This window comes from Centrocercus urophasianus, unplaced genomic scaffold (genome assembly GCF_019232065.1).
Source record: "Centrocercus urophasianus isolate 14NV4802_14NV808 unplaced genomic scaffold, USGS_Curo_1.0 seq_35, whole genome shotgun sequence".
Lineage (NCBI taxonomy): Eukaryota > Metazoa > Chordata > Aves > Galliformes > Phasianidae > Centrocercus > Centrocercus urophasianus.
Window position 1 is genome coordinate 377,860 of NW_024884922.1, and position 12,398 is coordinate 390,257.

Consider the following 12,398-nt stretch of genomic DNA (forward strand, 5'->3'; position numbering starts at 1 on the left):
GGCAGGAAGGAAGCAGCCATGGAAAGCTCCAGTCAGTCTCTCAGTGAGGAAGATCAGAACAATGAGGTGGTCAGCTTGCCCACCCAGGATGGCTGCGTGCAGCATAATAGGCTCCTGCCCCATGGTGCACACTCTGCCAAAGGGATCACCAGGCTGTATCGAGGCTTTTTACCATTCTTGACTATTCCACTGAGAAGCAGACAGCATTTCTGCTGCGGTATGTTTAGCAAGAATGTGACAAAACAACAGTTTTTGTCAACACTGCCACAAAAGACATTAGCTCTTGATTTTGTTCTCAGAAGCCTTGCAGTAAAAACATCGTCCCCATCCCCGAGCTCTAGACATGGTGCTGGTGAAAGCAGAGCAGATGGGTGAATCCAGGTACAGTTAAAGAGGAGCAGCTGCTCCCAAGAGAAAGAATCATGGTTGCTGAATGGGGAAAGTTGGGCTGCCACTCTCAGGCTCAAAAGTTTTTGCATACCCATAAATCTCAAGAAGAAAGCAACTGTCAAGAGTGCAGCACCGCTAATAATACCTTTCTGCTACTGTCTGAGATGTCTGTGTGGGGAAGCAGCTGGAGACTCTTCCACGACAGATGTGACTTTCTAAGACAGGAGATCAGTGTCTGCCAGGAGCCTAAATCAGATATCCCAGGAATATTCATCTGAGCCTCTAACTGTAAGGCCATGTTTGTTGTTTGCAAAGAGTAAGGCAGATGCCACCAAGAACCACAAATAAAGCCCCCCTTGTTTCACAGCCATACAAAAATATATTATGACTAGATGCTTAACAAAATTAAGCAGCACAGGCCAGAATGCTAAGACAGATATACTCAACTGAGCAAGACCAGATGATATTCACCCAAAGTGCTTAAGGAGCAGGTGAAACAATCTACAAGTCATATGTCATTATCTATGGAAACTAAGAGAAGTCATGGAGGATAGGAACAGGGCCAAAATATCCTCAGAAACCCCAAAACAAAAGCTAGCTTGAAAGACTACATTCTAAGACCGTGGACCTTCAGCCTACTTCAGAACCTTGAGAGCTAAAACAAAGTACTAAGTCATCAGTATGCATCTGTGGTACAAGAAGATAGGGAGCAGTGAGTATGGGCTTGTCAAGGAAAGATCTTTTCAAACAAAATTGATTCTGTTCTCTGACAGGGTAATGGGTCTACAGGATTAGAGGAAAGAAGCAGATGTGATTTACCTTTAATTTAGCAAGGCTTTTGGCATACTCCTTGCTATGTTTTAGGAGCAAGCTAAGAAAATTAAGTCTAGATGTAATTACTGTGAAGTGGATGAGTGATTGAAAAAAATGAATCTGCAGGAGTAATAATCAGTGACTTCCTGACCACTTGAGAGAACAACAGTAGATTGTTCCCACAAGGGACTGTCCCAGGTCTGGTTCTATTCAATATTTTCATTAGTAAGTTGCATAATGCATGGCAAAATACACAGAATATTTGCAGATGACACAGTTTGGAGACAAAGGTTTCTGTTATTATTAGAACTCAAAGATACCTTGACAAATTGGAAACAGTCTGAAAATAATAAGACTAAATTTGATAAAGACAAGTACGGAACACAGGAGGAAGAAAGCACACAAACAAGTGGAAATTAGGGAATTTCTAGCTCAGTGGCAGTAGTGCAGAAAAGGATCAAAGGATGGTGCAGGAATCAGCAAAGTGATACTGCCAGGGCAGGGGGATTACAGAAATCTTTTTCAAATGGATTAAGAGGTATGTTACATCTGAGACTTTCCAGATAATATGACTTCAGTCCGTCAGCACTGGTGAAGACAGCCAGACAAACTCATTTTGAAGAAAGCACTTCAGGAATGATATTGTAGTGTCTGTGACGCCATCACCATTAGAAGAGGGCACTCTCAAGGGCTCTGCCCGTTCTCTTTTCTGTGATTCAGGAACAGTCTCCTTTTTCCAGAAATGAAGGCTCACTCGGATTCTAAATTCAGACTCACTTCTCAGGAGTGTACTGCACGTCAAGTCCAACCATACTGTGACTGCTTCATCCACTGCAATAGATGAGACTGCTTTGTACAGCAGACAAGTCTTTTGAGTCTAAGTAAAAACTGACGGAAAGATATAAATAAAAATTACTTTGATTTACATACATATAAATAAACACTTAAAAATAAATCCAGTGAAGAATGTTCCTATCTCAGAATCTGGATTTTCTTTTAAATGCAAATGCTTTGGCTATGACAGCAATCTAGAGATATGGGAGCTGCTAAGCAGAGGAGAGTCCTTGGTGCTCTTCTCTCCATTGTAGAAAAACATCTCAATGCTTTGCTGTAAAATTATGCAACAGGACAGAATGAATCAGATCAGATTGCTTTAGAAGCAAACTTGTCCCTGTGATATAAGCTGTTAAAAGAGATAAGGTTTGTAATTACTACCACTTCCTAAAGGCGAGTAATATTAAAATTTGGATGTCCTGATTGTATTAGAGAGAAAATGGTTTAGACAGCTGATGAATGTAAAAATGTTCAAAGATCCCAGTACCCTTCAGTCTAATTTGGGCTTCCTTCATTTCTCTTGCATTTGTAGTGAGCAATTCTGGCCTGTAGTACTCGTTGCTTGAAGCAGAATAGGGATTTAATTGTCCTAACTACCTACTGTCATTTTGTGTAACACAGCTTTCCTGACAATAAATATACCAATCACAATGGTCAGAGCGACTCACAGACTTGAAAACAGTAGGCAGGTACTGAAATGAAAGTGGCCTCTTCTCCCACAAAAAAGTTGTGCATCACCTGTGCCATTTTGGCAGGACTGCATTTCACCAAGGAACAACCAGGAGGAAGAATTCCTCAGCATCTCAAAGTACCCTTGAAAGGAAGGCACAGCACAGGTGTGTTTGGGTGCTCCCAGAGACCATCCATCACCTGCACCATGGGTGTGAGGCTGAGGCTTTTTCACAGATGCCAGCAAACAATAGGTTTATCTGATGAAACAGATCTTGCTAGAGGCAATAGTAAGAACCAAGCTTTACTGAAAGCCTTCTTGGTGGTGGTGGTTGTTTTTTCCTTTGTAGTACTTGAAAGCTTCTTGATAGCTGAGAGAAAACTTTCAGATGTGTTTATCAACACTGAGGACTCCTTGTAAAACAAAGTCCCACATCTTATTTAACCCCATAAACACTCCTCTTTGGAAAATCAGTTCTCCCCCGCAGCTGGACCAATTGCCTTCCACCTTTATGCTATGATATCCTAGAAATCACAGCCCCATGCACCATGTTTTGGACACCTGTGAACCCAGGCGTGCAAGATCAGCTTACAGTACCAAAGAATCAGACCCACTGTACCACAGTGCCATCAGACACCACACATGAATTTGGGATGCAGAAAGAGGACAGAGAAGGTTCTAGTGAAGAGTATACTCAGTGATAGAGGGACTCAGCACTGAGCTGAGCAGAGAGCATGGCACAGAAGTGATGCTGATGCAGGACAAAGGCCCAGCCTGGGGCTTGTGCATTGCTCATGCTTCACGGTCTCAGATTTATCTGGGGGTAGCAGAGTTCAGTTATAAATAGCACTGGATAAGGGCTGGTCCTACTTTCACTTTGTCTTTCTCCTGCTGGGAGGTCGTTGCTCTGCTTTGTACCAGGGATCTGCTTGCTTATTCTCCTCGCACTCCTCACTGCATTTATTCGGCTGGTACACCAGCAGCCGAGGAGCAAGGACCCAGCCTTCAGACTCTCTCCTGTTTGTCCTGCCAGTGGTGGTGTTCCCATGTCAGACAGCACACAGCTGAATGATAGGTGCCACAAGCCAGAAAACTGGGGGCTTTTAACCAACTGGAATTCACAGCTTCTAGTTTCAATTCTGACTGTGCTCACTGGGCAAGATACTCAATTTACAGACAAAATAAGAAGTTCCCCACTCCTTGCACAGGGAGAGCACATAGCAGGCAGGCTCGCATCCAAATCCCCAAGCTGTCTGACGCTGCTAAATCAGAGACAGCATCTGCAACGTGCCTGACAGAAGGTGCCCATCATTGCAGGACTGGGGTTCTGCCCCTGAGCACACCAAGTCGAGGTGCTCACCATATCTGCTCAGCCTGCTCTATCCTTACCCCTCCGTTACCTCTACGTCATCTTTCTTGCAGAAGTACTCTTGTTTTGTAGGCTGTGTCAGTGTTTTTAAAATCCATGTGTGTTTCCTATACCTAGTTTGAAAATCCTGCTATCAGTAGTCATATTTTATAGGCCATGTTTTTTCCACAGAAATCCAACATGGCTTCTCGATTTGTCTTAAATATTTAGTTAATGTTTGTGATGGCTGTAAAGCAGGAGAGGAAGATTCAAAGATCCAAATAACCAAACAAATGCACAACAACTTCTCTGGCCAGAGGCTAACATTTTCCAACATCCCAAAAGCTGACTTCACATTTAATGAGTGAAGATTTATCTGTGAACTAGCGCCAGTGCGACTGATGTGCAAAGCAAATTACATGTACTTTGCTTGCTGTTACTGAAAAGAAATAAACAACTTGGCAATCTACAGTGAAGAGATCTTGTTCTTGAGTAAAAGGATGGGGAGAGAGAAGAACAACACAGCACTACAGAAGAATCTTTTTAGCAAACAGCGGTCAGAGCAAAGGAAAGAAAATAAGTTCAGCATCTCTATGAAGTACAGAGGGAAAAGCAGCATCAAAGTGGAAAAAATTTCTTCTCAGACAAATGTTACATAATCTGCAATGCTTTTCAAGAGAATTTCTAACCTGCAAGAATCCCAACTCAAGACACAGTTTAAAAATAGTCAGTTAAAGAAACTAAATCTCTATCAGACATAGTCTGAAAGAATCTCAAAACATACAACACTGAAGTTAAAAAATGAAGGACTTGGTCTATTGTTGACAATGATACTTAGAAGGAAGCATTTGGACATTACTTCTTCTAACCTGAGAGTGCCTCACAAAGTGTCAAAAGGGATTTCAACAAGGTATAAAAATGATGTAAAAGACTTTATCTAGCAGTTTCCACCACCTTTATCATCACTCTAAAATAGTCTAAGACTTAGGATAGATTCCCATGGCCCAACAGAACATTCCCTGAAGAGCACGAAAATTGTCTTGTGTGGGGACAAGATTCCGTACAGCAAAACCATAACTGCAGTGAGTTCTCCCAGCTCTAGCAATGACCAGAAAACTGTTGTTCTTTACCTTTTTCTACAGCAAGCAAATGGCAATCCCAGCCTGCCCCTGGTATTTGAGTTAACTGTTGGGAGCAGAAATGCAGCTAAGGGCTGCCCCAGCAAGGGAGCCTCTGACAGACACAGGGCCCTCAAAACTCCCCGGTTGGCCCACGGATACTCTTGTCACACCTCTGCACTTCAGTGCATGGGCCCAGTAACTGAAGTCAAGCCGCCACTCTCATGTGAGGCTACAGGGTCCTCCTTTGCTCTTGGGACATAAGAGGTTAACATGACTTGTCCTGCTTGTGTTGGCCCAGGAATGCAAGGCAAGGCTGGCAGCAGAAGTAGGAGAAAGCTGCAGGTGCAGACACTGAACTGACCCAGTACAAGATGCAGTTTGCTTGCATTATCTTAGAAGTTTTGTGTTAAATGACTTTTGCTATCAGGTTTCTTGTCCATCATTCCCTACATTCTCCCATGTGCCAGCCATCCTGCTTCTTCTCATCCTTATCTCCTGCCCAGCCTTCTTGGTTTAATGTCTCCGTTGCTCTCCCTTCTCCAGATTTCTGTTTCTCCACTGAAACGGTCCCCTATTCAGCATCCTCATGGAGCTGAATAAGGTTTTACCGTGGTTCTGCCCACAATCAACACCTAGACAGTGCTTCTCAGCAGTCAAAGAGACAGCAGAAGAATTGAGCCTGTTCTGAGAGAGCTGATCTTTATTCTGACCTCGATAATAACCTTCCGCCTCTTCTTTTGCTTTTATTTTCTTTGCAACAAACTATTTGTTTGCCTGAAGCCAAAGGAACAAAATATTATGTGAGCAGTAACATCTCAGAAGCAAAGCAAGCCACAAAAGTTGTTTGACCGTAGATGACAGATTTAGGAGACTGGCCATCATCAGAAATGAAGCAATGTGCTGGTAGATTATGAACAAAATGTTTTTAGTTCTAAGTGCAACAAATACAATCTGCTTCCTTGAGAGGCCTTTTCTGTGTGCGTGTGCATCTGTGCCCAGCAACATGGAGAAAAGCAAGCCATACTGGCTTCAAAGGAGCTCTGCAACTGATCTCATTTACTTCCTTCAGCAAGCCAAAACCTTGCCAGGTGAGTCTGGGGTGGCTTTATGGACTGCTATGATTCACTGCCATCATTTAAGGATTTATTACCACAGAAAGCAGAGAAGGAGAAGAGATCAATCAATTCCAAAATTACAGAGCAAACTCTGAGAGAGAGCGCCTCACAATCGCTGAATATTCTGAGGGACCTGTAAGGATCACTACGTTCCACTGCTGGCTCCATGCAGGACCACCCAAATTCAAACGCTGTATCTGAGAGCACTGACAAAACACTCCTGGCGCTCCAGCCGTGCCCGCTGCCCTGGGCAGGCCGTTCCGTGCCCACCGCCCTCTGGTGCACAGCCCTTCCCCACCCCCGGCCCTCCCCTGGCGCAGCTCCATGCCGTTCCCTCGGCCCTGTCGCTGTCACACAGCAGAGCTCAGCGCTGCCCTCCGCTCCCTGTCAGGAGCTGCAGCCGCCATCAGGCTCCCCTCCGCTCCTCCGCCCTGTGCCCAGCACACCCAGGGCCCTCAGCTGCCCTGCACACACCTTGCCCTCCAGACCCTTCCCCCCTTTCTGAGCGCTGCTCTCCAGCCTCTCATCCCCCAGACCGGACCTGCAGCCAGGGCCGCCCCTTCCTGGGTGCAGAACCCAGCAGTTGCTCTTGTTGAACTTTTCACAGTTGGTCTCAGGGCTGTTTTATATGCTTTGCATTTGAGATGGAATTCCGTAAGTTCAACTGGTAAACCAATATGCCAGCTGGCATTCACTCAAGTTTCCTTCAGGATTTCGCAGCCTACTATTGTGCTGTCTTGCCCATTCTGTCCTACCACGAGCAAAACATTTAACCTGAACAGCATTTGGCAAACAGTTAGCAGGCAGCAGCCAGCCATTCTCCTCCTATTTACAAGCAGAATGCAGAAAATAATTCTCTCAGGATGCCATCTGAAGCTCCATGATGCCAGCGCCACAGCAGGCCGGATCGGATACACTACATGCACAATGGACCAAGTTGTTTTTCTGATCAGTGATCTCTCCATAGCAATACCAATCCAAGCTGTGCGCGTGGGTCAGACTGCCACAGCTGAGACTTGCTCTGAGCACAGCCAAAATAAATATTCCCTTCACTGACCTTAGGGTCAACACTCTGCACCGAGAGTTCAGTCAGTAACACTGACTGAAAAAAAAAAAGGTGAAAAAAAATGTCAATCCCCTGCAGCAGTGCTGGCACTACACTAATCCCAGAAGCAGAAATAAAGTCCTATAGGAAAATGGACCAGAAGCACATGGTGGGAACAGATCTATTGAATAAGGTGTGCTGTAAGAGGGAAACTGAACAGCAGAAGAACTTTGACACAGCAAATGCTTTATCACCTGGTCCCTGTTTCTGAACTGCTCCAGCTTTCAAATGCCTCAAACGTAAAATATTACAAATATTCAAGGGATGAGGAGTAAGAAAAAAAGCACTCTTTTAAGCTGTAAAGAAAAAAAAGCAAAATGCCTTTTTTTTTTAAAGTTGAGAAGTGAAAACAAAGCTCAAAGGCTAACAGGAGAGGATCTCTGTGCTGAGAGCCTCTTCCCAGCAGGTTGATTCTTCTATCTGGAGGAGATTTATCTCGTGGGTTCCACATGCCAAAGTCTAGTCAAGTTGCACCACTTTGGCCACCCTAGTTAACATCCTAGTTAAAAGCAAGCTCTGTGACTGGCTGAATGACAGAGATACCCTGTCCAGGGGCACACTTTCTAGGAGTACTGTGATAGAGATGATGGGTGTGAGGCATGTGCTGCTTGCTGGAGCATTACTGCAATTACAATGGGGTTTAGTCTAATCCCACAAAAACTTTTGCCCAGTAGAACATGGCACATTTGGCACAGCTTCCCAGGATATGACAGCTTTTAGGCACAGGTCTGGCCTCACTGGTCTGCAAGATTGTTTCCAATTTTATGTTCCCATAAAAGCTAAAGCTTTGGTGACTATGTTATCCGCACTGACTGTATGCATGTATATTTGCTTGTCTGTGTAACTGTTTATTCCTTTATTTTCTTTCTTCAGTGTTCTGACTTCGGAACTTAACTGGTGGCAAAGAGTGAGAAATATCTTCTTTAAAACAGGCCAGAATTCTTCTTTTATATTGCAGTACAACTTTTATAAAGAAGACCAAATTCAGAAGAAGCCACTATTATGATCTTTAAAAATATGGAAGCCAGCATCAGACAGATGAACTCGCTTATAGGAAACAAAATTAGAAATTTCATATTAATTACTTTTCATCTTAATAATGGGTTATGTTACATTGGCTTTTTTAAATCCAAACTTACTGATACACTACTACATTACTGAAGATGAAATGGCTAAAGAAAAGAGCTGCCAGGCTGTTTTACTCTCTTCCTATTTTGCTTTCATTGCAAAAACAGTGCACTGTTTCAAAAGGAAGGAGCCAGGCAGTCCAGAGAACAAAGGTTCTTAATTGTTCAGGAGAATTTTGTTACTTTTCTAATTAGTCTTCATAGTCATGGGTTTGCAGTCTCTACATCAGTGAGGACTGCAGAGGATGGTCTAAACACAGAACAGGTTTTAGACTGGTTGAGGTATTGGTGTGGGTAGAATAGAGCATCTTCTTTGAGCCAAATTTGAGAAACGAGACATCACTTTCTAGAGCCATTAAATGTTAGATGCAGAATAACAATCCATGTCTCAGCATAACAAATCATCCTCCAGGACCAATTTTCCCAATAAAAGCAGAGGAACTCTATATAAACCTTTTGCCTAATACTGACAAATAGCTACAGCTGAGATCATTCTAACCAGATGTACAAGCTCTTTTCCTGATTGCTGTGCTATCACCTTATTACTAACTTTGGGCACACATTTTACAGCAAGGTAAGCCAGACGCTTTAAAGTTGACTAAAAATACAAGTACTTTAAAAATACAGGTAGAGAAAAAATAAGGATAATAATTCTCAGCACTCAACCTCCGGAAATAAAACAAACAAATGGGAACTCCAGGCTACTCATATCTGCCTCTATCCTATCCATTATGTGGTTTCTTTCCTTTGCAAGCTATCTCCCTGCAATGCCAAATAGTTTTCTTCACCTCTGAGCTGTCAGGGAGTACACATAAACCTAAAACTTCTAAAAGCCCCTTACAGATTGCATTTACTGCTGCACGTAGCTGCTGCTATTCTGCATGGATGAGTCCAACTTAAGCATACTCTGCCTTTCCCTGTATTATCAAGGGCACGAATGATCTGTGACTCTGGCATCTCTAAAGTGCAGTAGCAACAGTGACCACTTCTAGTATACTGCAGTGAGGTCATGGGAAGCTGCATGGAGGATTTACTATTTTGATTTTATTTTTTTTTTATTGGAAACCTGAATGGCAACTGGAGAAGGTTGGAGTTTTCTGCCTTTGGGGGTGTGCATATGCAAAGATAGATTCTGTGTATGTATGACACACTGTACGAACAGAACAGTCCAACCTTGGGGTATCAAATAAACCTGTAAGAAGAGCTCAAAATGTTTGCTAGAAGAAAACCTTTGTCCAGACAGGCAGCAAATACAAAATTTATATGTTCTCCAACATGTCACTTTTGCATCATCCATCTGTATAACAAGCACCGCTATTGCTTTTGGCAGGTCCCACATTTATCTGCAAGCCCCACTGGGCTGCCTTGATTTTTTAAATTTGTATTGAAAGATGAAATGACAAAGACCTATGATTAGGGGACAAATGATGTATTATGTGACAAAGTACAACAAATACTGACCGTGTGCATAGAGGTATGTCTGCATGAGGCAGCAAAGCCCAAACCAGGTGTCAGCAGCACCTGTAGTCCAGACCAAAATATGCACAACTGCACCTCAGCAGGCCCATACACACTGTGCTAAAGTCTGTGCTGCCACACTTCTGCTATGAACAAGATCAGAATAATGTATTTCAGCGCTCCAGTCTTACCTCAGATGACACTGTAAACATAACTACAAAGCTAGATGAATGTAGCAGTATATTCACTCCAGTCCTTTACAATATCATCTCTCTGGAGCCTCTTTGTGACATATGCTATGGAGGCACTTTAAAATGCATTACTTTAAGAGCATTACCTGCACATTGTAATGCTTAGTTCACTAGAAAACTTCTCGATCAACCACAGGGTGTTGTGTTTTGATTCTCCAAGACAGTCGGTTCCACAGACAGCTGTCCTTGGGTTTGTTGTGCTTGAGACCAGTCTTTTTTAAGGCTGATGTACGTGTTTTAGATGGTTTTCATTACTTATTGCCACTTGATTTTGTATTTGGAACACAGAAGGCATTGTATGCGGGTATGTATATTCAGAGGTCTTCAGTTTCTCCCCAGATGTAAATAATTTGCAATAATGAAAACTCAGGAGAGATAATTCTGTATGCAAAATTTTGCACACATGTTCAGTTTCTGTTGAGGACCAAGGATTCAAGCAATTTCTTTGCCTTTCTGTGCATTTCAAAATTAGATTTAAATACAACTTAAGTATCAAACACTAATGCATGAATTAAACCAACACTTCTGCCCATACAGCATATTTTCCTGCTGTGCCTGAACTCAATTAAAAGTTCCGTTTGGGAAAAGAGCATACTCACCTGCCACACTGGATCTGCATGCTTTCCTGACTTAGCACTGCTCTTGTAGCTTGGCTGGGAAGTTGCCTTTTTAAGGTTGTAGATGGCCACGTTGCCATCATAGAAGCCCACTGCCATGAGGTGGGGGTGGTCGTTATGGATATCCAGGCACATGATGCCACTCTCACTGCTGAAGACATACTCTGGGTAGGAGGGGTTCTTCATTGTGTAGAGCACAAGCATGCCCCGGCTTTGCTTCATGAAGTCATCTGAACAGGAAAGAATTTTGCTGTTAAGTCCATTTCTAAGATTCTCTGCTACTGAGATATATGATCTGATTGCACTCACCAGTGCCCCAAACCAACCTGCATGCAAGGTTATGGGAAAGACATTGGTGGTGGGATCAAACGATCATGTTAGGGTGCCTGCATGTAAACGTCCTTTTCTCCATTGATATGTCAGGGATTTAGGGACAATTGTGTATGCAGAGAAACTAGTATTTTAGCAGCTTTTCTTTCTAGGAAAGAAATTTGAGAGGCCTTGAAGGATAAGCATATTTCAGTGTCCTGGACAATTCTTCTGTTGGCTTGAATTTCATTAACACTGCACACAACTCAGACAGAATCGAGGACAGATACATTTCAAATTCTGTGTTGGCAATATGGGATGTTAAAGCTTGCACTCTTTCTTAGAATCACAGTATCATTTGAGTTGGAAGGGACCTTTAAATGTCACCTTGTCCAACTCCACTGCAGTGAACAGGGACACCACAGCTCCATCAGGTGCTCAGAGTCCCTCCAGCCTGACCTTGGGTGACTCCAGGGATGGGGCATCCACCACCTCACTGGGCTGCCTGTGCCAGTGCCTCACTGCCATTTAGCAATCTAAATTTCCCCAGTTTCATTAAAAGATTTCATTGAAGTATGTGTAAAGCACCATATCTACTGCAGGTACACAAAACTGTACAATGCACAAGTCAGTGCACCTCTATTTTCAGCTATGTCCAGCATCTCTTTATGTGGCACAGACGCTCTCTCTAGATAAGTCTGTCCATTTTTTCCTTTTCTGCCTACTTTTACATCTCCTCTGTGCTGCCTGAATTTCTTCTATTCACAACAGGACCATCTTTCTTTTGTTTGCTTTTTCTATTCTGTCCTGACTGTCCTCTACAACTCTCAGGCTTTTTGCTTGCCTAAAAACCAATTTCCAAATTCTTCTAACGGGGAAGAGAAGCTGCTGATGTAGATAAGCTCTCCAGAAGCAAAAGAGGAGCCTTTCTAATCTATCAACCAAGTGCTCTCTCTCAGGGCACCCTAGCCATCACTACAAACTCTTTTTTTTTTACGGTCAAATGCCCTCTGATAGGTAGTATATAGGAAATGAATTCACTGTGCTGTAGGCACACTACTCATCTTATTTCCAGAAGAGTGTTTCATGCCTTGCCTAACATTTTGACCACCCTATGCAATAAGGACTCGGTAAATGTGTGCCGTAGTGATAACACTAACTTGAGTGCTTTCCTTGTCAGGAGGCTGAACCCAAATCAACGCACAGGTAGGTACAGGCTCTGCTGACCTCGAATTTATCA

The 12,398-nt window shown here is 43.2% G+C and overlaps 1 protein-coding gene across 2 annotated transcripts in view; it reads right to left on the reverse strand.

The window, feature by feature from the left end:
* The window catches only part of DNAI1 (dynein axonemal intermediate chain 1), a 134,750-nt gene that overhangs the window by 58,758 nt on the left and 63,594 nt on the right, over positions 1-12,398 (reverse strand). For both annotated transcript variants that reach the window (XM_042831196.1, XM_042831195.1), the window contains one exon: positions 10,832-11,079. In XM_042831196.1, coding sequence (XP_042687130.1) covers positions 10,832-11,079 — 248 coding nt within the window. The remainder of the gene's footprint in view (positions 1-10,831; positions 11,080-12,398) is intronic.